The sequence below is a fragment of the Chelon labrosus genome (assembly GCF_963514085.1).
Source record: "Chelon labrosus genome assembly, chromosome: 8".
Taxonomy (NCBI): Eukaryota; Metazoa; Chordata; class Actinopteri; order Mugiliformes; family Mugilidae; genus Chelon; species Chelon labrosus.
The window spans coordinates 13,179,911-13,206,258 of NC_140358.1; the positions used below are offsets into that span (position 1 = coordinate 13,179,911).

Here is a 26,348-nt window from a genome sequence, read left to right on the forward strand (position 1 = left end):
TTGTCTATATTTCCCTGTGTTCCCCATTATCCATATTATTTATTTTTACCACGTTGCTTTCAAGGCCAGAGTATACAACATAAAAAAACTATAAGGAAAAGTTCAAGTGTTGAAAACGTCCTCCAGAAATTAAATGACAAAATCAGAAGGAAGAGTCTAAATCTACTCTTTGTTTATGTACAACTCACCTTTTCTTTGTTTGGTAAAGTCTGAGTCCTGGTAAAAGTGTCTCCTTCGTTAATACTGATCAGCTCACCATCTACAGGTGGAAACGGTGCGGGGAAAACCACTACATCACTCTTCAGTGTGTCTGAGCTGAAACACACGTCGTACTGCTGAGTAGACTTAGAGTAAGACCAGCTCCCATCAGGGTGGGTGGTGATCATTGGGGCGCTGTACCTGCTGAAACTGCTGTCTGTCCTGTGGCATTTGACAGCTATTAAACTGATGAGGCTCAGCAGAAAGATCACAGACACCGAGACAATGGCGATGAGCAGATACAGGTTCAAGTCAGAGAAGCTGTCCTCCTTTATAGGCACATGTCTGAACTGAGTCTGGATGTCAGCGGTGCTTTCAACCACCACCACTTCAATAGACACAGTAGCTGACAGGGAGGGTTCTCCACTATCAGAAACCAGCACCACCAAGGGGTGAGTTTTCACATCATTGTCACTCATTCTCCTCTTAGTCCTGATCTCCCCGGTGCTGGTTCCGATCCTGAACAGGTTGTTTCCTTTGGGTTCAGACAGGTGATAAGAAAGCAGTGCATTGTATCCAGAGTCTGCGTCGACAGCCCTGATCTTTGCTACAAAGTATCCAGCTTCAGCAGAATAGGGGATGGTCTCACTGTTCACTGAGCCGTGTTCAGAATAGGGCGCAAGAATAGTTGGATTATTATCATTTTCATCGAGGATTAAAACGTTTACAGTCACGTTGCTACTGAGCGGAGGAACACCAGAGTCTGTGGCCTGAACTTTGAACTGAAACGTTTTTAACTCCTCAAAGTTATAAGACTGCAGACTGATAATTTCTCCAGTCTCTGAGTTGATGTTTACCAATGTAGTTATTGGGATACTTTTTGAAACACCTTCTAGTGAGTATGTCACTCTCGCATTGTCATTTATATCTGGATCTACTGCTGTTATGGCATAGATCCGTGCCCCAACTGGACTGTTTTCTTTTACATAAATATTAATCACGGGTTCAAGGAATCGAGGTGCATTGTCATTCACATCAGAAACTTGAACATTAATAATGCTGCTGCTGGATAGAGATGGGCTACCTTCATCATTCGCTACAATTGTGACATTGTAAGAAGGATATTCCTCTCTGTCAAGAGGTCCGTCTACAACTAACGAGTAATAATTTTTATAATTTGAAGTCAATTTAAAGGGCGTAGAACCAACAAGTTTACAGTGAGTCTGGCCGTTTTTTCCTCCATCCTTATCAGTCACTGTTACTAAGGCGACAACGCTTCCCATTTCAGCATCTTCTCTAACGGGGTTCATGAGTGACGTTATCACAATTTCTGGGGCATTGTCGTTCACATCAACTACCTCTATCAGTAGCTTTCCATTTGCCCTCCGTGGCGATGAGCCACTGTCTGTTGCCTGAACATGAATCTCATATGCTGACTGGGCCTCGTAATCTAAATTACCCCTAACGGTGATCTCACCAGTGTCTGCATTTATAGAAAACACATCAGCTGGGTTAAAGTTTGCACGTTTGACAAAAGAGTAGATCACCCTCGCGTTGTCTCCTTCGTCTAAATCTGTGGCATTAATTTGAATAACTAATGATCCAACATGAGCATTTTCTTTTACACGAGCTTTATAAAGACTTTTGCTAAACAAGGGCGTGTTATCATTGACGTCTTGGACATTAATAATTATCTGCACTGTTCCGCTGTTCGGAGGTTTACCTCCATCTACAGCGGTCAGTGTTAGTTTAATAACAGCTTGTTTTTCTCGATCCAGAGCTTTTAGTAACACCAATTCAGCGGATGCACCGTGTTCTCCGCCGCTCTGCACATCGAGAGAGAAGTGTTCATTTTGACTCAGTCTGTACGTCTTTACTGAGTTGCTGCCTGTGTCTGCATCAAGAGCAAGAGGAAGCAAGAAGTGTTCACCCGTAGGGGACGATTCATAAATGTTAAGTGAAAATGACTTCTCGACGAATGCTGGTGCGTTGTCATTTAAATCAACAATCACGACCTCAATGCGTCGATGTACCAGAGGATTACTCAGTATGGCTTCTAGGTTCAGAGTGCATTTCATCGCGTTTGGACAAAGCTGTTCGCGATCTATTCTCTCATTAACATAAAGATCCCCCGTTTTAAAATTAGCCTCGAAATATTTCTTACTGTATCCGGACACGATATTTAAATTCCTCGTTTGCAAGTCTCGGGCGTTCACGTTTAAGTCCTTCGCGAGGTTCCCGACCACAGTTCCTTTGTCCACCTCCTCGGAAACGGTGTAGGCTATCTGAGCAGCGGACCAGTCGGTTAAAAACGTAATGATCAGCGAACAGAAAATTGCATAATTCCTTGCGCTGCCCATCGTTGCTTCCCAGGACTCTGAAGCGAAAGAGATTGTATTTATCCACAAAACGTCACTCGATCGACCGACATGTTTATTCCCATCGACTCCGGTGCACTGCTTTTTATCGCCTCTCGTGTTCCTCGCACAAAGCACTCCCAGCCTGCTGATGTTTCACACGGAGAGGAGGAGACTGAAATCAGCAAGCTCACAAAAATCATGTGGTCAGCAGCGACCCCACGTGTTATAAGAAAGATGTGAACTTAGTTAAATTGGAGCACCACTATATACTGCACAATGAGGAAAATATGCCGTGCATATAAACCCAGATGGTTTCCGTCACTGTACCTTAAATGTCAACAGAATATGAGAACTATATTATATGACCAGGCTACCAAAAACCACAAGCCCAAGAAGATGAAGTTGATGGTGTTTTCAGCACCATGGAAAGCTCCCTGCAAACCCGCAAGAAAGACATGTATGTCTTAAAGTTGTTTTCAGGACAAGGACAGCAGTAGGAATCCAACCGTATGATGCATGAAGAAAAGGAAATGTCCAATACAGCTTTAGCTAGCTTTTCAATCCGTAAAATGGACTAAATGGCTAAAACTACTCACCTTGTCTTTGTTGGGTAAAGTCTGAGTCCTGGTAAAAGTGTCTCCTTCGTTAATACTGATCAGTTCACCATCAACAGGTGGAAACGGTGCGGGGAAAACCACTACATCACTCTTCAGTGTGTCTGAGCTGAAACACACGTCGTACTGCTGAGTAGATTTAGAGTAAGACCAGCTCCCATCAGGGTGGGTAGTGATCATGGGGGCGCTGTACCTGTTGAAACTGCTGTCTGTCCTGTGGCATTTGACAGCTATTAAACTGATGAGGCTCAGCAGAAAGATCACTGAAACCGAGACAATGGCGATGAGCAGATACAGGTTCAAGTCAGAGAAGCTGTCCTCCTTTATAGGCACATGTCTGAACTGAGTCTGGATGTCAGCGGTGCTTTCAACCACCACCACTTCAATAGACACAGTAGCTGACAGGGAGGGTTCTCCACTATCAGAAACCAGCACCACCAAGGGGTGAGTTTTCAGATCATTGTCACTCATTCTCCTCTTAGTCCTGATCTCCCCGGTGCTGGTTCCGATCCTGAACAGGTTGTTTCCTTTGGGCTCAGACAGGTGATAAGAAAGCAGCGCATTGTATCCAGAGTCTGCGTCTATAGCCCTGATCTTTGCCACAAAGTATCCAGCTTCAGCAGAGTAGGGGATTGTCTCACTGTTAATGGAGCCGTGTTCAGAATAAGGTGCAAGAATAGTTGGATTATTATCATTTTCATCCAAGATTAAAACATTTACTGTCACGTTGCTGCTGAGTGGAGGAACACCAGAGTCTGTGGCCTGAACTTTAACCTGAAACGTTTTTAACTCCTCAAAATTAAAAGACTGCAGACTGATAATGTCCCCAGTCTCTGAGTTGATGTTTAAAATGGATGAAATTGGAATATTTCTTGGAGAACTTTCTAATAATGTGTAAGTTAACTTTGCATTTCCATCCAGATCAGGATCAAATGCATTAATTGTATAAATAACTGAACCTACTGGACTGTTTTCTTTTACATACACATTAATGACAGGCTCCATAAATCTTGGTGCGTTGTCATTGACATCAGAAACATGAACAGTAATGACCCTGATGCTGGACAGAGGGGGACTTCCTTCATCAATGGCTGTAATGGTGACATTGTAAATAGAAGTGTTTTCTCTGTCCAGTGGTCCATCTACTACTAATGAATAGTCATTTTTGTAGTTGGATTTGAGTTTAAATGGAGCAGAGCCAACTACTTTACAGTCAGTTACACCATTTTTCCCTCCGTCTTCATCGCTCACTGTAATAAATGCGACAACGGTCCCCAATTCTGCATCTTCTCTTACAGGAGTCATAAGAGATGTCACAGATATTTCTGGAGCATTATCATTCACATCGATTATCTCTATTAGGAGTTTAACTTGTGCACTACGAGGAGAGGCACCCTGATCCATTGCTTGAACCCTCACTTCATAAGCAGGTGTTTCTTCATGGTCTAGTTTACCCTTCACAGTAATTTCACCTGTTTCTGGATTAAGATCAAAAATATTTGATGGATCAATATTTCCTCTTTTGATAAATGAATACAGGATCTTACTGTGCATGCCTTCATCTGAATCTGTTGCATTTAACTTGATGACAAGTGTTCCAGGAGCCTCATTTTCTTTCACTTGTACTTTGTAAAGAGAGCTACTGAAAGTGGGTGTGTTGTCATTGACATCTATAACATTAACAGTTAACTGCAAAGTACCTGATCTGGATGGTTTTCCTCCATCTAACGCAGTCAGAATAAGTTTGATTACTGGCTGTTTTTCTCGATCTAAAGCCTTCCGGAGCACTAACTCAGCAGATACATCGTGTTCTCCGCTGCTCTGCACGTCAAGAGAGAAATGTTCATTTTGACTCAGCTTGTAGCTCTTCACTGCGTTACTACCTATGTCCGCATCTACCGCTACTGGGAGAAGATATCGCTCTCCCGGTGACAGCAATTCAGAGATATTTAATACATGCAATTGTTCAACGAAGGAAGGCGAGTTATCATTTATATCAAGAATGTTGACCTCGATGCGATGCACATTCATTGGATTGTTTAAAGCTGCCTGGATTTTGATGGAGCATTTTGCCACATGCGGACAAAGCTCCTCTCTGTCTATTCTCTCGCTAACAAAGAGCTCTCCGGTCCGCAAATTCACGTCAAAATACGTCTTACTGAAACTCGAAACAATGCGCAGATCCCTCGTCTCCAGCTCGTGTACATTGAGGTTTAAATCCCTTGCGATATTCCCCACTACGGTGCCTTTGTTCACCTCTTCGGAAATTGAAAACGATAGCTGCGAAGCAGAGCAGTCACAAAGACAAAGCATCGCAACAATAAGAATCCAGACGTGTCCGTTTTGTCGTCGCTCATACATCGTTGATGCCGCAAAAGAGTTGAACCCAGTAGAACATTTATCCGCAGTTACAGCAGTATTATTCCGTTTCAGCTCCTTCTCTCCTCCTCACAACACACCCGACTGACCAGGAAAATAGTGGCCGATGACGATTTCATTTTTGTCATGCACGGAGGAGGAGTTTTGGATGTACAACTCAGTCACATCCACGGTCTCCTGCGACATCACGTGGCGAACAATATGTACGCGCTTGCTAAAACTTGGGTACAGTTCAAAATTATTCTGAATGAAGTACACCTTCGCAATTTCATTGGACTCAGTTTACGCAAGGGGAAGTAAAAATCCAAGATGCATACATTTATGAATGCCAGTATTAATACTTAACCATTTACTACTATGTTGACAGGGGCAACCATCTAATGATGATTATTTCAAGAGCTGGACCGGAGGTGGACGATCTAAATTATGTTTTTTTTTTCTTCTTCTTTTCTTTTAAAGTAATGCTTTACTCTTATAATTTAATGGCGTTACTCTTTTGAGAGCAATCTGATGATAATAAATTAAAAAGAGATATTACGAAAAGGTTTCAAAGGGGACGGTGTAGAGACCGCATGTTCATTCAGTGACTCCAGTACCACGGAGAGCGCCATTCAGTCGCCTGTCGTTGAAATACTGAAGCTTTTTTTGAAACTGTTAATATTGTGTTTCCCACCTGAATACTGAAGTAATTTACATGAAGTCATCATTGGTGCTGTTTCATTTTGAGTTCCAGGGCAAGAACTTATTTTGTTGATAATTTAAACAGTAATTGTTTTGAGGTGAAAGACATTGTCTGTGTTAGGATGCCTAGATGTCAGCATATTAGGGTAATTTCTATTCATTTGGAAACATTTCGTTTACTTTGTCACACACTATCTATTAAACACATAGCTTGAATGTTTCACAATTTACTAGACTACATGTTTGGGCTAACGGATGAAGAAAGATTTATAAACTAAGCAAAAGCAAGTGGCAAAATGGCACGAATTCAAACAAGATCACAAGTCATTTTTCATCCTATAGTTAAGAAGCTGGTTGTCCCTGAGTACTGGTAATTTCAATAGAAAGGCTTTCATAAATTGTTGTTATGTTACACGATGTCTGTGTGTTTATCAACAAATGACCACTAACAAAGTCAGTCTCCATAACTGGAGGACACTTCCATAAATTTGACGTAGAGGTAGGTTTGTAATGTTACAATTTATAATGATTTGAACAGTAAGTGAACAGCAACAGAATTTCAATTGACTTGGTGTTTGCTCCAAAACAAATATTAAGAATTTAACTGTGAAGTGTTGCCTACCTTCTCTTTGTTGGGTAAAGTCTGAGTCCTGGTAAAAGTGTCTCCTTCGTTAATACTGATCAGCTCACCATCTACAGGTGGAAAGGGTGCGGGGAAAACCACTACATCACTCTTCAGTGTGTCTGAGCTGAAACACACGTCGTACTGCTGAGTAGATTTAGAGTAAGACCAGCTCCCATCAGGGTGGGTGGTGATCATGGGGGCGCCGTACCTGCTGAAACTGCTGTCTGTCCTGTGGCATTTGACAGCTATTAAACTGATGAGGCTCAGCAGAAAGATCACTGACACCGACACAATGGCGATGAGCAGATACAGGTTCAGGTCAGAGAAGCTGTCCTCCTTTATAGGCACATGTCTGAAATGAGTCTGGATGTCAGCGGTGCTTTCAACCACCACCACTTCAATAGACACAGTAGCTGACAGGGAGGGTTCTCCACTATCAGAAACCAGCACCACCAAGGGGTGAGTTTTCACATCATTGTCACTCATTCTCCTCTTAGTCCTGATCTCCCCGGTGCTGGTTCCGATCCTGAACAGGTTGTTTCCTTTGGGCTCAGACAGGTGATAAGAAAGCAGTGCATTGTATCCAGAGTCTGCGTCAACAGCCCTGATCTTTGCTACAAAGTATCCAGCTTCAGCAGAATAGGGGATGCTCTCACTGTTCACAGAACCGTGTTCAGAATAAGGCGCAAGAATAGTTGGATTATTATCATTTTCATCCAGGATTAAAATGTTAATAGTCACGTTGCTGCTGAGCGGAGGAACGCCAGAGTCTGTGGCCTGAACTTTAAACTGAAGTGTTTTTAACTCCTCATAATTAAAAGACTGCAGACTGATAATTTCTCCAGTCTCTGAGTTGATATTTAAAACAGATGTAATTGGAATATTTCTTGGAGAACTGTCTAACAATGTGTAAGTTAACTTTGCATTTCCATCCAGATCAGGATCAAATGCATTGATTGTATAAATAACTGAACCTACTGGACTGTTTTCTTTAACATACACATTAATGACAGGCTCCATAAATCTTGGTGCGTTGTCATTGACATCAGAAACATGAACAGTAATGACCCTAATGCTGGACAGAGGGGGACTTCCTTGGTCTGTGGCTGTAATGGTGACATTGTAAATAGAATTGTTTTCTCTGTCCAGCGGTCCATCTACTACTAATGAATAGTCATTTTTGTAGTTGGATTTGAGTTTAAATGGAGCAGAGCCAACTACTTTACAGTCAGTTACACCATTTGTCCCTCCATCTTTGTCACTCACTGTAACCAATGCAACAATTGTCCCCAGTTCTGCATCTTCTCTCACAGGAGTCATGAGAGATGTCACAGATATTTCTGGGGAATTATCATTCACATCGATTATCTCTATCAGTAGTTTAGTATGTGCACTACGAGGAACAGGACCTTGATCCATTGCTTGAACTCTCACTTCATAAGCAGGTGTTTCTTCAAAGTCTAGTTTACCCTTCATAGTAATTTCACCTGTTTCTGAATTTAGATCAAAAATATTTGATGGATCAATATTTCCTCTTTTGATAAATGTATACAGGATCTTACTGTTCATGCCTTCATCTAAATCTGTTGCATTTAACTTGATGACAAGTGTTCCAGGAGCCGCATTTTCTCTGACTTGTACTTTATAGAGAGATTTGCTAAACGTTGGTATATTATCGTTGACATCTATAACGTTTACATAAATCTGTAGAGACCCTGATCTCGGAGGTTTACCTCCATCTAACGCCGTCAATAGCAGTGTGATCACCGACTGTTTCTCTCGATCTAAAGCTTTTTGTAGCACGAGCTCAGCAGAAACTCCGTGTTCTCCGCCGCTCTGCACATCGAGGGAGAAATGTTCATTCTGACTCAGCTTGTAGCTTTTTACTGTGTTACTTCCTATGTCCGCATCTACCGCTACTGGGAGAAGATACCGTTCTCCCGTTAACGACGATTCGTAAATATTCAAAGAATATGTACTTTCTGTAAAAGCAGGCGCATTGTCGTTTATATCCAAAATATTAACCTCGATGCGATGTGCAGTCATTGGATTATTCACCACAGCTTGTATTTTCAATGAGCATTTCGCCACATGCGGACACAGTTGCTCTCGGTCGATTCTCTCTTCCACTAAGAGGTTCCCCGTCCGTAAATTCACGTCAAAATACGTCTTACTGTAACTCGAAACAACCCGTAGATCCCTGCTCTCTAGTTCCTGTATGTTGAGATTTAAATCCTTTGCGATATTCCCCACCACGGTGCCTTTGTTCACTTCCTCGGAGATCGAATAGGATAACTGCGAGGCAGACCAGTCGCAAAGACAAAGAAACACGGCGAAGCGAATCCAGGCGTATTGCCTTTGCCGTCGAGTATACATCGTTGACGCACGAGAAGATCTCAAGTGATCATTTATCCACAACAGAAATATTTCCACGCGAAGCAATAATGTTGTGAGGACGCTCCTGCCCTTCCCTTCACAGTCCCTTCCACGGGTGTACTAATGGCTGATACGGATTTCTTTTTCATTTTTCAATGCAGGGAGGAGGAGTTTTGGATTTACCAACCCATTCAATTCTATGGTCTCCTGCGACATCCTGTGGTGAACGACCGGTAAGGGAATGCTTTTAACAGTACAACAAAGCGAAGTCACTAAAAATATTAGACGTGGTATAAGCGATTTGCATTTATATACTGGGTACAATCACATCTATGGGTAAAAAAAAATTAAATTTTTTTTTTTTTTTTTTTAGTGTTTCCATACTCTGTTGTATGGTTAAAATAGTAATGCAACACATCCTTTAAGAAAATTCAAATACAATTAATTCAACTGCAGTTGCAGAAAAACATTTGCATACTTTAAACAACCACATTTTAAAAAGACATTAATGAAAATAGCATGCCTGAGCACAGGAACGTACAGTAAGCACTTGTTGTCAACACAACTTCTAGCACCATGGACAGCACCCTTTACATTTCATGAGGCCTTGAAGACTGAGACAAAATGACGACGTTAAAACCTCACTCATACGGTGAACATGTTGAAATTCTGATAAAGAACAGATTTGAATATTTCAATCCAAGACATTTATCTAAAAAGCACAAAGGAAGCGATTTCTGCAACAGTATAGCAAAGACAGCATCCAGTACTGAAGATAATAAACTAGTCTGATCGCCCCATGGGTTGTTTGTCCCTAAACGTAAAACTTCAACCACTTTTATCCAGACCAGGTAACCTAGTGAAACGTGACTAAAGAGTAAAAAGGTTACTTTTTAATTTGTTCCACTAATAATTATTATCTCCGAGCCCTAAAGTGTAGTGGAACAGTTATGAAAGTCGTATCACTTACTGTAATATGCATGATGAAGTTGGAGTCAGTTATAGTGTTTTGTATGGTTGCTATGTTTAATTGAAGCTGGACTGTGTATGTATGTATTGTGTATCAATACTCACAAATAAGGACAGCATATCATGTTCATATTATAGCCATATTCAATTTTACAAGCATTCAGCAAAAATATCCTACCTTCTCTTTGTTTGGTAAAGTCTGTGTCCTTGTAAAAGTGTCTCCTTCGTTAATACTGATCAGCTCACCATCTACAGGTGGAAATGGTGCAGGGAAAACCACTACGTCACTTTTCAGTGTGTCTGAGCTGAAACACACGTCATACTGCTGAGTAGACTTAGAGTAAGACCAGCTCCCATCAGGGTGGGTGGTGATCATGGGGGCGCTGTACCTGCTGAAACTGCTGTCTGTCCTGTGGCATTTGACAGCTATTAAACTGATGAGGCTCAGCAGAAAGATCACCGACACAGAGACAATGGCGATGAGCAGATACAGGTTCAAGTCAGAGAAGCTGTCCTCCTTTATAGGCACATGTCTGAACTGAGTCTGGATGTCAGCGGTGCTTTCAACCACCACCACTTCAATAGACACAGTAGCTGACAGGGAGGGTTCTCCACTATCAGAAACCAGCACCACCAAGGGGTGAGTTTTCAGATCATTGTCACTCATTCTCCTCTTAGTCCTGATCTCCCCGGTGCTGGTTCCAATCCTGAACAGGTTGTTTCCTTTGGGCTCAGACAGGTGATAAGAAAGCAGTGCATTGTATCCAGAGTCTGCATCTACAGCCCTGATCTTTGCTACAAAATATCCAGCTTCAGCAGAATAGGGGATGCTCTCACTGTTAATGGAGCCATGCTCAGAATAAGGCGCAAGAATAGTTGGATTATTATCATTTTCATCCAGGATCAAAATGTTCATAGTCACATTACTGCTGAGCGGAGGAACACCAGAGTCTGTGGCCTGAATTTTAAACTGAAGTGTTTTTAACTCCTCATAATTAAAAGACTGCAGACTGATAATGTCTCCAGTCTCTGAGTTGATATTTAAAACGGATGAAATTGGAATATTTCTTGGAGAACTGTCTAACAATGTGTAAGTTAACTTTGCATTTCCATTCAGATCAGGATCAAATGCATTGATTGTATAAATAACTATTCCTACTGGACTGTTTTCTTTAACATACACATTAATGACAGGCTCCATAAATCTTGGCGCGTTGTCATTGACATCAGAAACATGAACAGTAATGACCCTGATGCTGGACAGAGGTGGGCTTCCTTGGTCTGTGGCTGTAATGGTGACATTGTAAAGAGAAATGTCTTCTCTGTCCAACGGTCCATCTACTACTAATGAATAGTCATTGTTGTAGTTGGACTTGAGTTTAAATGGAGCAGAGCCAACTACTTTACAGTCAGTTAGTCCATTTGTCCCTCCATCTTTGTCACTCACTGTAATAAATGCAACAATTGTCCCCATTTCTGCGTCTTCTCTCAGAGGGGTCATAAGAGAAGTCACAGAAATTTCTGGGGCATTATCATTCACATCAATTATCTCTATCAGTAGTTTAGTATGTGCACTACGAGGAGATGAGCCTTGATCCATTGCTTGAACCCTCACTTCATAAGCAGGTGTTTCTTCATGGTCGAGTTTACCCTTCACAGTAATTTCACCTGTTTCTGAATTTAGATCAAAGATGTTTGATGGATCAATATTTCCTCTTTTGATAAATGAATACAGGATCTTACTGTTCATGCCTTCATCTGAATCTGTTGCATTTAACTTGATGATAAGTGTCCCAGGAGCCGCATTTTCTTTGACTTGTACTTTATAAAGAGATTTGCTAAACGTTGGTATATTGTCGTTAACATCTATAACGTTTACATAAATTTGTAAAGACCCTGATCTCGGAGGTTTACCTCCATCTAACGCCGTCAATAGCAGTGTGATCACCGACTGTTTCTCTCGATCTAAAGCTTTTTGTAGCACGAGCTCAGCAGAAACTCCGTGTTCTCCGCCGCTCTGCACATCGAGGGAGAAATGTTCATTCTGACTCAGCTTGTAGCTTTTTACTGTGTTACTTCCTATGTCCGCATCTACCGCTACTGGGAGAAGATACCGCTCTCCTGTTAAAGATGATTCGGAAATATTCAGAGAATATGTATTTTCAGTAAAAGTGGGCGCATTGTCGTTTATATCCAAAATATTAACCTCGATGCGATGTGCAGTCATTGGATTGTTTACCACAGCTTGTATTTTCAACGAGCATTTCGCCACATGCGGACACAGCTGCTCTCGGTCGATTCTCTCTTCCACGAAGAGGTTCCCTGTCCGTAAATTCACGTCAAAATACGTCTTACTGTAACTCGAAACAACCCGTAGATCCCTGCTCTCTAGTTCCTGTATGTTGAGATTTAAATCCTTTGCGATATTCCCCACCACGGTGCCTTTGTTCACCTCCTCGGAGATCGAATAGGATAACTGCGAGGCAGACCAGTCACAAAGACAAAGAAACACGGCGAAGCGAATCCAGGCGTATTCCCTTTGCCGTCGAGTATACATCGTTGACGCACGAGAAGATCTCAAGTGATCATTTATCCACAACAGAAATATTTCCAAGCGAAGCAATAATGTTGTGAGGACGCTCCTGCCCTTCCCTTCACAGCACTTTCCACGGGTGTACTAATGGCTGATAAGGATTTTCTTTTTCATTTTCTAATGCAGGGAGGAGGAGTTTTGGATTTACCAACCCATTCAATTCTATGGTCTCATGCGACATCCTGTGGTGAACGACCGGTAAGGGAATGCTTTTAACAGTGCCACATAGCGAAGTCACTAAAAATATGATTCGTTGCATAAACGATTTGCGTTTATATAGTGGGTACAATCACATCGATGGGGAAAAAAAAAAAGAAAAAAATATTTTTTCGTCCCCCATATGCTGTTGTAAGGTTAATATAGTAATGCAATGCATCCTTAAAGAAAATACAAATAAAATGTCTTTAAGTATAGTTTCAGAAAACCATTCGCATACTTTGAACAACCATATTTTGAAAAGACATTAAATGAATGAAAATAGCATGTCTGAGCACAGGAACGTACACTAAGCACATGTTGTAGACACAACTTCTAGCACCATGGACAGCACCCTTTAAAGTTCATGAAGCCTTGAATACTGACACAACCTGACGAGGTTAAAAGCTCACCAGTATGGCGAACATGTTGAAATTCTGATAAAGAACAGATCTGATTATGTCTGTCCAGGACATATATGTTAAAAGCACAAAAGAAGCGACTTCTGCAACAGAATAGTAAAGACAGCATCCAGTACTGAAGATAATAAACTAGTCTGATCGCCCCACGGGTTATTTGTCCTTAAATGTAAAACTTGAACCACTTTTATGCAGACCAAGTAGTGAAACGTGACTAAAAGAGTAACAAGTGATTTTTGACTTTGTGCTACTGTTATGAATAGTTACATTAGTTATTGTAATATACGTGACAAAGTGGGAGTCAGTTATACTGTTTTATATCATTATTATGTTTAATTGAAGTTGTATTGTGTATCAGTACTCACAAATAAGGACAGTGTATCATGCTCATATTATAGCCATGTTGCATTTTATAAGCATTCAGCAAAAATACCCTACCTTTTCTTTGTTGGGTAAAGTCTGAGTCCTGGTATAAGTGTCTCCTTCGTTAATACTGATCAGCTCACCATCAACAGGTGGAAACGGTGCAGGGAAAACCACTACATCACTCTTCAGTGTGTCTGAGCTGAAACACACGTCGTACTGCTGAGTAGATTTAGAGTAAGACCAGCTCCCATCAGGGTGGGTGGTGATCATGGGGGCGCTGTACCTGCTGAAACTGCTGTCTGTCCTGTGGCATTTGACAGCTATTAAACTGATGAGGCTCAGCAGAAAGATCACTGAAACCGAGACAATGGCGATGAGCAGATACAGGTTCAAGTCAGAGAAGCTGTCCTCCTTTATAGGCACATGTCTGAACTGAGTCTGGATGTCAGCGGTGCTTTCGACCACCACCACTTCAATAGACACAGTAGCTGACAGGGAGGGTTCTCCACTATCAGAAATCAGCACCACCAAGGGGTGAGTTTTCAGATCATTGTCACTCATTCTCCTCTTAGTCCTGATCTCCCCGGTGCTGGTTCCGATCCTGAACAGGTTGTTTCCTTTGGGTTCAGACAGGTGATAAGAAAGCAGCGCATTGTATCCAGAGTCTGCGTCTACAGCCCTGATCTTTGCTACAAAGTATCCAGCTTCAGCAGAATAGGGGATGCTCTCACTGTTAATGGAGCCGTGTTCAGAATAAGGTGCAAGAATAGTTGGATTATTATCATTTTCATCCAAGATTAAAACGTTCACAGTCACGTTGCTGCTGAGTGGAGGAACACCAGAGTCTGTGGCCTGAACTTTAACCTGAAACGTCTTCAACTCCTCATAATTAAAAGACTGCAGACTGATAATATCTCCAGTCTCTGAGTTGATATTTAAAACGGATGAAATTGGAATATTTCTTGGAGAACTGTCTAATAATGTGTAAGTTAACTTTGCATTTCCATCCAGATCAGGATCAAATGCATTAATTGTATAAATAACTGAACCTACTGGACTGTTTTCTTTTACATACACATTAATGACAGGCTCCATAAATCTTGGTGCATTATCATTGACATCAGAAACATGAACAGTAATGATCCTGATGCTGGACACAGGGGGACTTCCTTGGTCTGTGGCTGTAATGGTGACATTGTAAATAAAAGTGTTTTCTCTGTCCAGTGGTCCATCTACTACTAATGAATAGTCATTTTTGTAGTTGGATTTGAGTTTAAATGGAGCAGAGCCAACTACTTTACAGTCAGTTACACCGTTTGTCCCTCCATCTTTATCACTCACTGTAATCAAAGCAACAATTGTCCCCATTTCTGCGTCTTCTTTTACAGGAGTCATAAGAGACGTCACAGATATTTCTGGGGCATTATCATTCACATCGATTATCTCTATCAGTACTTTAGCATATGCACTACGAGGAGAAGAGCCTTGATCCATTGCTTGAACCCTCACTTCATAAGCAGGTGTTTCTTCATAGTCTAGGTTGCCCTTAACAGTAATTTTCCCCGTTTCTGAATTTAGATCAAAAATATTTGATGGATCAGAATTACCTCGTTTTATAAAGGAATACAGGATCTTACTGTTCATGCCTTCATCTAAATCCGTTGCATTTAGTTTTGTCACCACTGTTCCCTGTGGGGTATTTTCACTTACTCGGATTTTGTACAGAGATTTGCTGAAAATTGGCGTATTATCATTTGCATCTATCACATTTACGTTTATCTGCAGTGTACCTGATCTAGCAGGTTTTCCTCCATCCACAGCGGTAAGAATGAGTTTAATTACCGGCTGTTTCTCTCGATCTAAAGCTTTTTCAAGTACTAGCTCGGCAGACACACCGTGCTCTCCTCCACTTTGTACATCGAGTGAGAAATGGTCATTTTGACTCAGCTTGTAGCCCTTTACTGTATTACTGCCTGTGTCGGCATCTTCTGCTACCGGGAGAAGATATCGCTCCCCTGGCGACATTGATTCAGAAATGTTTAAGGAATACGATTGTTCAATGAATTCTGGCGAGTTGTCGTTTATATCTAAAACACTGACCTCGATGCGATGCACAGTCATTGGGTTGCTTAAAACAGCTTGTATTCTCAGGGAACATTGTGCCGTATTCAGACAAATCTCCTCTCTGTCTATTCTCTCATTAACAAACAGGTTTCCGGTCTGCAAATTCACGTCAAAATAATTCTTACTGTAACTCGAAACAATGCGCAGATTCCTCGTTTCTAGCTCTTGTACATTCAGGTTTAAATCCTTTGCGATATTCAATACCACGGCGCCTTTGTTCCCCTCCTCGGGAATGGAGTAAGACAATTGCGAATCAGACCAGTCACAAAGACAAAGCAATGCAACAACACGAATCCAGGCATATTCCTTGTTTTCCATTGCTGAGCAGTAAAGGCCGAATTCCGACAACTTCGTTTACTCCGCTTTATGTATACTGTATATCCGACAGAAACAACATGATCCAGCAATAGCAGGAGTCCTTCTCGCCACAACACATTCCCCGTGTCTGTCTAAACCGATGCACAATGACGGGTTTAGTTCTCCCGTACAGGGAGGAGTTTACATTTTATTTATTTTATACCCGTACCGCTACTATATCTGTGGTCTCCAGCGTCACCTTGTGGCAAAGGAGAGACAAGCCAACATAAGTGTATAACAGTAATGATATGCAGCATTAGAAAAAGTTGTGTTATTTAAATAATTGACACGTTGCTTACAATTTTATATCCAAACATAAATTATTAAACGTGTCCATATTTTGATATAAACTTAAAAGTTTGAGTTGTCATATGGTATCGTCAAAAAAACAACAACTTCTTTTTGAGGGATACCAGACAAAACGTAGCTCTTTACCCACATTAAATGATGAATTAATCAAAACTAGCTGTTACATGCGACTCTGCTTCCTGTCTCCTGGTCACTCCTCCCTTGGCCTACTGAGCACCTGAGTTTGATTTGTGCTCAAGTAGGAGAAGCAGACTATATAAGGCAGTACTTTTCAGACCTTTGAGTTTGGTCTTTTTTTTTTTTTTCCCTCCCCTGCTCTCTCTGTAATTTTAAATAAAACACACAATATTCGAATCTTCAACTGTGGTCTGGCGACCCTTTTATATGTTATGGGTCTTTTGACCCATTTTAGAAAAGGAGACCTGATCCATAAAGCTCACAGAACCCCAAGATTGCATAGATTCATTTCAGCACTACGGAGAGCGCTAGCCTACTACAACATGTTCTCTCATGGACAGTGAAAATCATTGATATGACAAACTGTCAGGCCTAGTTCCACAGCCCATTGCTTTGTTTACAGGTCCATGTCAGTGTATACACACTCAGCGACAATTTTATAGAAATTCACATCAGGCTTGGCAATTAAAAAGTGAAAGCACAGTAATAAAAAGTCAGGACCAACCCTACCTTTTCTTTGTTTGGTAAAGTTTGAGTCCTGGTAAAAGTGTCTCCTTCGTTGATACTGATCAGCTCACCATCTACAGGTGGAAACGGTGCGGGGAAAACCACTACATCACTCTTCAGTGTGTCTGAGCTGAAACACACATCGTACTGCTGAGTAGATTTAGAGTAAGACCAGCTCCCATCAGGGTGGGTGGTGATCATGGGGGCGCTGTACCTGCTGAAACTGCTGTCTGTCCTGTGGCATTTGACAGCTATTAAACTGATGAGGCTCAACAGAAAGATCACTGACACCGAGACAATGGTGATGAGCAGATACAGGTTCAAGTCAGAGAAGCTGTCCTCCTTTACAGGCACATGTCTGAACTGAGTCTGGATGTCAGCGGTGCTTTCAACCACCACCACTTCAATAGACACAGTAGCTGACAGGGAGGGTTCTCCACTATCAGAAACCAGCACCACCAAGGGGTGAGTTTTCAGATCATTGTCACTCATTCTCCTCTTAGTCCTGATCTCCCCGGTGCTGGTTCCGATCCTGAACAGGTTGTTTCCTTTGGGCTCAGACAGGTGATAAGAAAGCAGTGCATTGTATCCAGAGTCTGCGTCTACAGCCCTGATCTTTGCTACAAAGTATCCGGCTTCAGCAGAATAGGGGATGGTCTCACTGTTAATGGAGCCATGCTCAGAATAGGGCGCCAGAATCGAAGGGCTGTTGTCATTTTCATCCAGGATAAAAACGTTCGCCGTCACATTGCTGCTGAGCGGAGGAACACCAGAGTCTGTGGCCTGAACTTTAAACTGAAACGTTTTTAACTCCTCAAAGTTAAAAGACTGCAGACTGATAATATCTCCAGTCTCTGAGTTGATGTTTACAACCGATGAAATTGGAAATCCTTTTGGATAGTTGTCTATCAATGAGTAAGCCAGTTTAGCATTCTGATTTGTATCTGCATCCTCTGCTATTATCTTTGTGATTATATTTCCCACTTTACTGTTTTCTTTTATGTAAATATTTAGGTTTTCTTCTGGGAAACTCGGTGCATTGTCATTAATATCAGAAATAAGCACACTGATTACAGCGGTGCTAGAAAGTGGCGGACTTCCTTCATCACCAGCAGTGATAGTTACATTATACTGCGATACAGTCTCTCTGTCAAGAAGACCGTCAACTATCAAGGAGTAATAGTTTTTGTAATTTGACGTTAATTTAAAAGGGACCGAATTTTTTATTTTACAAGTGGTGAGACCATTTTGCCCTCCGTCTTTATCTGTCACAGTTACAAGTGCAACGACTGTTCCAATTTCAGCGTTTTCCTTGACTGGACTCATTAGCGAAGTTACAGAGATTTCTGGTGCATTGTCATTGACATCGACAACCTCTACCAGCACTTTAGAATAACCGCTGCGGGGGGAAGCGCCTTGGTCTGTTGCTCGCACTCGTAATTCGTACGCGTTGTTTTCCTCGTAGTCCAAATTAGCACTCACAATTATTTCACCGCTTTCGGGAATCACAATGAATTTTTCAGGGGAATTCACATTTCCTCTTTTCATCAAAAAATATCTGATGTCTGAATGTGGGCCCTCGTCTAAATCTGTTGCATTTAATTTCAGTATTGTTGTACCTACGGGTGCGTTTTCACTGACACTTACTTTATGAAGCGACTTGCTAAAAAAAGGCGTGTTGTCATTGACATCTATCACATTCACGAGAATCTGCATCGTGCCAGATCTTGCAGGTTTCCCCCCGTCTATAGCGGTGAGTGTTAGTTTGACAACGGGTTGCTTTTCTCTGTCTAAAGCTTTCTGCAGCACCAACTCGGCAGATACCCCGTCTCCACCGCTGCTTACATCTATGGAGAAATGCTCGTTCGGACTTAGTTTATATGTTCTCACTGAATTACTGCCAGTGTCTGCATCTTGTGCTGCTGGGAGCGGATACCTCTCTCCCGTTGAAGACGATTCGGAGATATTAAACGCATGGATTTGCTCGAGAAATGTTGGGGCGTTATCATTAATGTCAAGAATATTGACTTCAATACGATAAATATTCATAGGATTGCTCAACAGGCCTTCTATATTCAAGGAACATTTAGGTGAATTAGGACAAAGCTCTTCTCGGTCGATCCTTTCCGTGACAATCAAAGCTCCTGTTCTTAGATTAGCCTCGAAATACATCTTACTGTGTCCAGATACTATCCGAAATGCTCGGTCCTCCAGTTGCTGTGCATTAATGTTTAAATCCTTAGCGAGATTCCCCACTACTGTGCCTTTGTCCACCTCCTCGGAAACGGAGTAGGAAATCTGAGCTGCAGACCAGTCGGATAAACAAAGAATAATGGCGAACCAGATCCATCCCGACTCTATATAGTGTCCTCGGCTCGCCATTTTTTTTGTCTAAATAGAAATCCAGGCAAACTGATGAAAATCATTCAGAAAAAAACATCCAAGTGCCAGCGAAGCTCTCTACATGTGTAGACCATCTTTCAAGGCGGAGTGCCTTACTAACCCACAGCCGACCAAACGCTCGGTCTATTTCTTTTTACATCAACAATAGAGGAGGAGTTTTACGTCATTAACACACGCGAGTGGATGTGTGGTCTCGAGTGACATCTTGTGTTCATTTCTTGTACCACAGTCGATTATTTACAAAGTACATCTAATCAGTTAGTTTATTTTCTTAAATAATATAAAATACAGATGTGATTAAATATCAGATTATGAGTAACGTTGTTGCAAAAGCAAAATATAGTGTGCAGTGGACAAAAGTAAATGGACAAAAAGAAAAAAAGAAATATGTCAGCACCACGGAGAGCGCCTTTCACAAGAAGTAGTATAAGCCTTAAAACCACTAGGCACTTATACAGTCTATGGGACCTTCCAACTGAGACAAATGCTAAATTAATGGAGGCAATCAGACTGACTACCTTCATTTATTTAAAATTTATAATATAACACCGTCGCCTTCATTTAACAATAGCCAGACAAGAGCAGCTGCTCTTAATGGAATTATCTGTGCCTGAAATGGAAAGAGAGGTTGGAAACAACTCACCTTTTCTTTGTTTGGTAAAGTCTGAGTCCTGGTAAACGTGTCTCCTTCGTTAATACTGATCAGCTCACCATCTACAGGTGGGAATGGTGCAGGGAAAACCACTACATCACTCTTCAGTGTGTCTGAGCTGAAACACACGTCGTACTGCTGAGTAGATTTAGAGTAAGACCAGCTCCCATCAGGGTGGGTGGTGATCATTGGGGCGCTGTACCTGTTGAAACTGCTGTCTGTCCTGTGGCATTTGACAGCTATTAAGCTGACGAGGCTCAACAGAAAGATCACCGACACGGAGACAATGGCGATGAGCAGATACAGGTTCAAGTCAGAGAAGCTGTCCTCCTTTACAGGCACATGTCTGAACTGAGTCTGGATGTCAGCAGTGCTTTCAACCACCACCACTTCAATAGACACAGTAGCTGACAGGGAGGGTTCTCCACTATCAGAAACCAGCACCACCAAGGGGTGAGTTTTCAGATCATTGTCACTCATTCTCCTCTTAGTCCTGATCTCCCCGGTGCTGGTTCCGATCCTGAACAGGTTGTTTCCTTTGGGCTCAGACAGGTGATAAGAAAGCAGAGCATTGTATCCAGAGTCTGCGTCTACAGCCCTGATCTTTGCTACAAAGTATCCAGCTTCAGCAGAATAGGGGATGGTCTCACTGTTAATGGAGCCGTGCTCAGAATAAGGTGCCAGAATAGTTGGATTATTATCATTTTCATCGAGGATTAGAACATTTACAGTCACGTTGCTACTGAGCGGAGGAACACCAGAGTCTGTGGCCTGAACTTTAAACTGAAATGTTTTCAACTCCTCAAAGTTGAAAGACTGAAGACTGATAATGTCTCCAGTCTCTGACTTTACAGTTATCATTGAAGTCAGTTGTACGGACTCGGGAGAGCTATTAATTAAATGATAAGTTGATTTTGCGTTATCATTTAAATCAGAATCTACCGTCGTCAGTTTATAAATAGTAGTACCAACTGGACTATTTTCTTTTACGTAAACATTAATCGGAGAGTCCAGGAATCGGGGTGGGTTGTCATTTACATCAGAAACTTGAATATTTATTACGCTTGTGCTCGACAGAGACGGCGTTCCTTCATCTGCAGCAACAATAGATACATTATATCGTTCAACACTTTCTCTGTCAAGAGGCCCATCAACCAGCAACGAATAGTAGTTTTTATAGTTGGATTTCAATTTAAAAGGCACAGAACCTGTTATCTTACAGTTCGTATGACCATTTTTGCCTCCATCTTTATCGGTAACGGTCACCATGGCGACAGCTGTGCCTATTCCGGCGTCCTCTTTCACTGGACTCATGAGTGATGACACCGAGATTTCTGGAGCATTGTCATTGACATCAATGACTTCGACTAAAACCTTGCTGTGTGCGCTGCGAGGAGGCGTGCCTTTATCTCGTGCTTGAACACGAATCTCATATGCTTGATTTTCCTCATAATCGATGTTGCCTTTGACGATAATTTCTCCAGTATTTTCGTTCAGGGCAAATTTATCATCAGGATTTAAACGCCCCCTTTCTGTAAAAGAGTAAACTATCTGCCCATTGACACCGTCATCTAAATCAGCTGCACTCAGCGTTAACAAAGCCGTGCCTATGTTTGTATTTTCAACTACCTGGACCTTGTAGAGCGATTTACTGAATAAAGGGGAGTTGTCATTTACGTCCAGAACATTAACTTGAATCTGTAAAGTCCCCGTTTTGGAAGGCTTTCCTCCATCTATGGCAGTGAGAGTTAGTTCAATAAGAGACTGTTTCTCTCGATCTAATGCTTTCTGCAGCACCAATTCAGCAGACACGCTTTGGTCTCCGGTGCTCTGTATATCTAAGGAGAAATGATCATTCGTGTTTAATCTATAAGTCTTGACCGAATTAATACCCACATCTGTGTCATGGGCTATCGGCAGTGGATACCTTTCGCCCACATATGAAGACTCATACATATCAACTGTACATATTTCTTCCAGAAAAGACGGGGCATTGTCATTAATATCATTAATCACAACTTCAATTCGATGTAGGCTGCGAGGGTTACTCAATATGGCCTCTACGTTTAAAGAGCACTTTACCGTGTTCGGACAAAGCTCCTCCCGATCTAACCTCTCGCTAACGAAAAGTACTCCAGATTCAAGGTTGATGCCAAAATACCGTTTTTTATACTCTGATGCAATCTGAAGACCCGCGGACTGGAGCTCCTGCACATTGAGATTTAAATCCTTAGCGAGGTTCCCCACCGCCGTGCCTTTGTCCACCTCCTCTGAAATCGAATAGGATATCTGAGCCACGGACCATTCGCAGAGACAAAGAAGAGTGAAAAACAAACTCGCAATATTATTCCATTGTCTTCGGGCAGCCATCGCTGACCAGACAGATGTTATGAATCCCGGTTTCTGATTCTTGGCTTATCCAAGAAAAAACTAATATATTATTTCATGTATCCATCCTCGCTCTGGCTCCTCACTCTGGCTCCTCACTCTATACGGCCTCGCTCGACTGTGCGCTGTTTTCACAAAGCACTGCCAGATGGTGACGTTTCTGGTATTTGTCATGATCAGAGGAGGAGTTTCCAGACACTGATCATTCGATATTTTCATGGTCTCGGGCGACATCTCGCGACACCTCTGTATATTAAAAGACATCTCAAAAAAGAAATAGAGCCGTTTAATATACGATGCAATAGACATGGAGTCAGGAAAATATACGATGACTACTAGATATGGTTGTTGTTTTTTTAAATTAACAATAATTCAGTACTTCTTCTTGTTTTTCATTAAAATAATATGTGTGTAGTCATTATACACGGCCTTGGTATTCTATTACCCAACCTCAGACACATACGAATTATAACCTTAACAATACCACCACCTCGGACAGCACGTGAAGTTAAGCCGAGAAAGGACCAGATGGTTTCAGAACCACGGACAGCTCAGGCTTATTTGCGACACCATGAAACTGAACTGAAATCATTTTAAACCACAGAAGCCAAACTCGCAGCCAATATTAATTCACCTGCCAACATCCAAAGGTTCACCATGCCAGTTTTGTTTTAAATATATTTGGAAATAACAAAAGTGACAAAATGCATACAAATTATGTTTGATTGAATGACTGAAAGAGATTCACATCTTTAGACTAATTAAATCGGGCATGTCTTACCTTTTCTTTGTTTGGTAAAGTCTGAGTCCTGGTAAACGTGTCTCCTTCGTTAATACTGATCAGTTCACCATCTACAGGTGGAAACGGTGCGGGGAAAACCACTACATCACTCTTCAGTGTGTCTGAGCTGAAACACACGTCGTACTGCTGAGTAGATTTCGAGTAAGACCAGCTCCCATCAGGGTGGGTGGTGATCATGGGGGCGCTGTACCTGCTGAAACTGCTGTCTGTCCTGTGGCATTTGACAGCTATTAAACTGATGAGGCTCAGCAGAAAGATCACTGACACCGAGACAATGGCGATGAGCAAATACAAGTTCAAGTCAGAGAAGTTGTCCTCCTTTATAGGCACATGTCTGAATGGAGTCTGGATGTCAGCGGTGCTTTCAACCACCACCACTTCAATAGACACAGTAGCTGACAGGGAGGGTTCTCCACTATCAGAAACCAGCACCACCAAGGGGTGAGTTTTCAGATCATTGTCACTCATTCTCCTCTTAGTCCTGATCTCCCCGGTGCTGGTTCCGATCTTGAACAGGTTGTTTCCTTTGGGCTCAGACAGGTGATAAGAAAGCAGAGCATTGTATCCAGAGTCTGCGTCTACAGCCCTGATCTTTGCTACAAAGTATCCAGCTTCAGCAGAATAAGGGATGGTCTCACTGTTCACAGAGCTGTGCTCAGAATAAGGCGCAAGAATAGTTGGATTATTATCATTTTCATCTAGGATTAAAACATTTACAGTCACGTTGCTGCTGAGTGGAGGAACACCAGAGTCTGTGGCCTGAACTTTAAACTGAAACGTTTTTAACTCCTCATAATTAAAAGACTGCAGACTGATAATGTCTCCAGTCTCTGAGTTGATGTTAACCATTGTTTGGAGCGGCAGTGATTTACTGTTACTGTCTAAAAGTGAGTAGGTCACCTGACCATTGTTGCTGATGTCAACATCAACTGCAGTCACTGTTTTGATAACTGTTCCTACTTTGCTGTTTTCTTTTACATACACATTTATTAAAGATTCTGGGAAATATGGTGCATTGTCATTAACGTCGGAAAGGTAAACAGTAACAACACTAGTATTAGAAAGAGGAGGACTCCCTTCATCGGTAGCAGAAATTGTGACATTGTACTGGGGAGTCACCTCTCTGTCTAGATGTCCGTCAACAACTAAAGAATAATAGTTTTTGTAATTTGTCTCGAGTTTGAACGGAACTGCATTCAAGATCTCACATTTCACTTCACCATTTTTCCCACTGTCTCTGTCTAAAACCGAGACAAGTGCAATAGCAGTACCCACATCGGCGTCCTCGTTCACTGTATTAAGAAGTGACGTCACGGTGATTTCAGGAGCATTGTCATTTACATCTATCACTTCTACCAGCACTTTACTATGAGCAGACAATGGAGGCTGGGCTTTGTCCCGAGCCTCCGCCCGGATCTCAAAAGCTTTCCTCTCCTCGTAGTCGATTTTACCTTTTACTGAAATGGCTCCTGTGTCGGGGTCAATTTTGAAAATATCCAGAACGTGATCCTGATCTTTGCTCCGAAGAGAGTATACTATTTCACCGTTTGTTCCTTCATCAGCGTCGGTCGCATTTAAGGTGAAGACCGTCGTACCAAACGGGATGTTTTCAAACGTTTTAACTTTGTAAAGAGTACTACTGAATATTGGTGCGTTATCATTACTATCGAGTACATTTATTTCGATTTCTGATGTTCCGGTATTAGGTGGAGTTCCTCCGTCTAGTGCAGTCAACAGTAGCTGTATATTTGACTTTTTCTCACGATCGAGGGCTTTCTGCAGCACTAACTCTGGAGATATACTGTCCCCTCTTTTATTTGTCGCCAGACTGAAATATTCATTTGGACTCAACTTATACGCGCTAATGCCATTTTTACCTACATCAGCGTCGCTTGCCTCCGATAAGGCAAATCTAAATCCTGGCAAGGTGTTCTCTGCAATGTCGAGTATCTGTGATTTTGTGTTAAAAGACGGAGAATGGTCGTTCACGTCTTTAATCTCAACCTCCACACGGTAAAGCTTTAACGGGTTGTTGATCACAGCCTCGACGCTGACAGTGCATTTGGGCTCATCTGTACAAAGCTCCTCTCGGTCTATTCTCTCATTTACATACAGAAATCCGGTTTTTAGATTTACCTCGAAGTATTTCCTTTTAGATGCAACGATCTGAAACAAACGGGACTCCAAGTCCTGCACACCGAGGTTTAGATCCTTAGCGATATTTCCGGCATTTGTCCCCGGGTTTACCTCCTCCGAGACGGAATAGGAGAGCTGCGCAGATGCCGCTTCCCAATAACAGTCCAACACCACGAGCACCATATACGAAACAATAACCCTCCTGCTTTTCGGAAAAGGCATCATTGCGTTGAGCAAGATTGTATCCACAGTTTTGTTTCCAATATGTAATGATGAGTTGCGACACAATTCAAGGCGATCCTCTGATTGCAAACGACAAATTTTCCATGATGCCTTCCCTTCCGTCCCCTTGTCTCTTTGTGAAGAAACCCACAATCACTCCGTTTCTACTCTGGGAGGAGCGTCAACATTTCAGTGTTACGGTCTATAGCGCCGCTATGTGGTTATTTCAAGAAACTGCACACATTATTAACAACTGAGAAATAATCCTTCATTCAGAAACACTGACAACCACTAGTGACAAAAGACTGTGGAATATAGGATTAAGGATTAGGATGTAGTCAAAATGGTGATGTATTTGAAATGTAGCGGCAGCCTGTTTAAGACTCGACTGGAAGTCTAGTGTTATATGTGGTTTATTTAGTCCTCCAAATGACAAATTCAGCAGATATTCAATGTCAATATTATGGCTGCTTGACTTACATGAGCAAAAAACGAG

The 26,348-nt window shown here is 41.9% G+C and overlaps 7 protein-coding genes across 10 annotated transcripts in view; all 7 read right to left on the bottom strand.

The window, feature by feature from the left end:
• The window catches only part of LOC311491429 (protocadherin alpha-C2-like), a gene marked incomplete at its 5' end in the record, with an annotated part of 187,825 nt that overhangs the window by 35,054 nt on the left and 126,423 nt on the right, over window positions 1-26,348 (bottom strand). The window lies entirely within an intron of this gene.
• On the bottom strand, window positions 174-9,233 carry LOC311491294 (protocadherin alpha-8-like; the record flags this gene model as incomplete). The annotated part of the gene is made up of 2 exons (XM_084549199.1): window positions 174-2,086; window positions 8,753-9,233. The coding sequence occupies 2 exons, from the start codon at window positions 9,231-9,233 to the stop codon at window positions 174-176; spliced, it is 2,394 nt and encodes a 797-aa protein (XP_084405325.1).
• Window positions 3,050-5,869, bottom strand: LOC311491455 (protocadherin alpha-2-like). Its single transcript, XM_084549383.1, has one exon. It carries the CDS (start codon window positions 5,531-5,533, stop codon window positions 3,116-3,118), a length of 2,418 nt encoding a protein of 805 aa, XP_084405509.1. The 5' UTR covers window positions 5,534-5,869; the 3' UTR covers window positions 3,050-3,115.
• Window positions 10,273-12,545, bottom strand: LOC311491474 (protocadherin alpha-2-like). Its single transcript, XM_084549402.1, has one exon. It carries the CDS (start codon window positions 12,427-12,429, stop codon window positions 10,363-10,365), a length of 2,067 nt encoding a protein of 688 aa, XP_084405528.1. The 5' UTR covers window positions 12,430-12,545; the 3' UTR covers window positions 10,273-10,362.
• On the bottom strand, window positions 13,830-16,396 carry LOC311491295 (protocadherin alpha-5-like; the record flags this gene model as incomplete). Its single annotated transcript, XM_084549200.1, has 1 exon — window positions 13,830-16,396. The coding sequence occupies exon 1, from the start codon at window positions 16,215-16,217 to the stop codon at window positions 13,830-13,832; it is 2,388 nt and encodes a 795-aa protein (XP_084405326.1). The 5' UTR covers window positions 16,218-16,396.
• LOC311491296 (protocadherin alpha-2-like) lies at window positions 17,208-19,631 on the bottom strand (the record flags this gene model as incomplete). Its single annotated transcript, XM_084549201.1, has 1 exon — window positions 17,208-19,631. The coding sequence occupies one exon, from the start codon at window positions 19,629-19,631 to the stop codon at window positions 17,208-17,210; it is 2,424 nt and encodes an 807-aa protein (XP_084405327.1).
• Window positions 20,188-25,813, bottom strand: LOC311491298 (protocadherin alpha-3-like; the record flags this gene model as incomplete). Its single annotated transcript, XM_084549204.1, has 2 exons — window positions 20,188-21,146; window positions 24,307-25,813. 2 exons carry the CDS (start codon window positions 25,811-25,813, stop codon window positions 20,188-20,190), a joined length of 2,466 nt encoding a protein of 821 aa, XP_084405330.1.

Bases quoted from the DNA above. Each gene is read 5' to 3' on its own strand.
- LOC311491455 (XM_084549383.1), bottom strand. From the start codon at position 5,533: ATGTATGAGCGACGACAAAACGGACACGTCTGGATTCTTATTGTTGCG.
- LOC311491474 (XM_084549402.1), bottom strand. From the start codon at position 12,429: ATGACTGCACATCGCATCGAGGTTAATATTTTGGATATAAACGACAAT.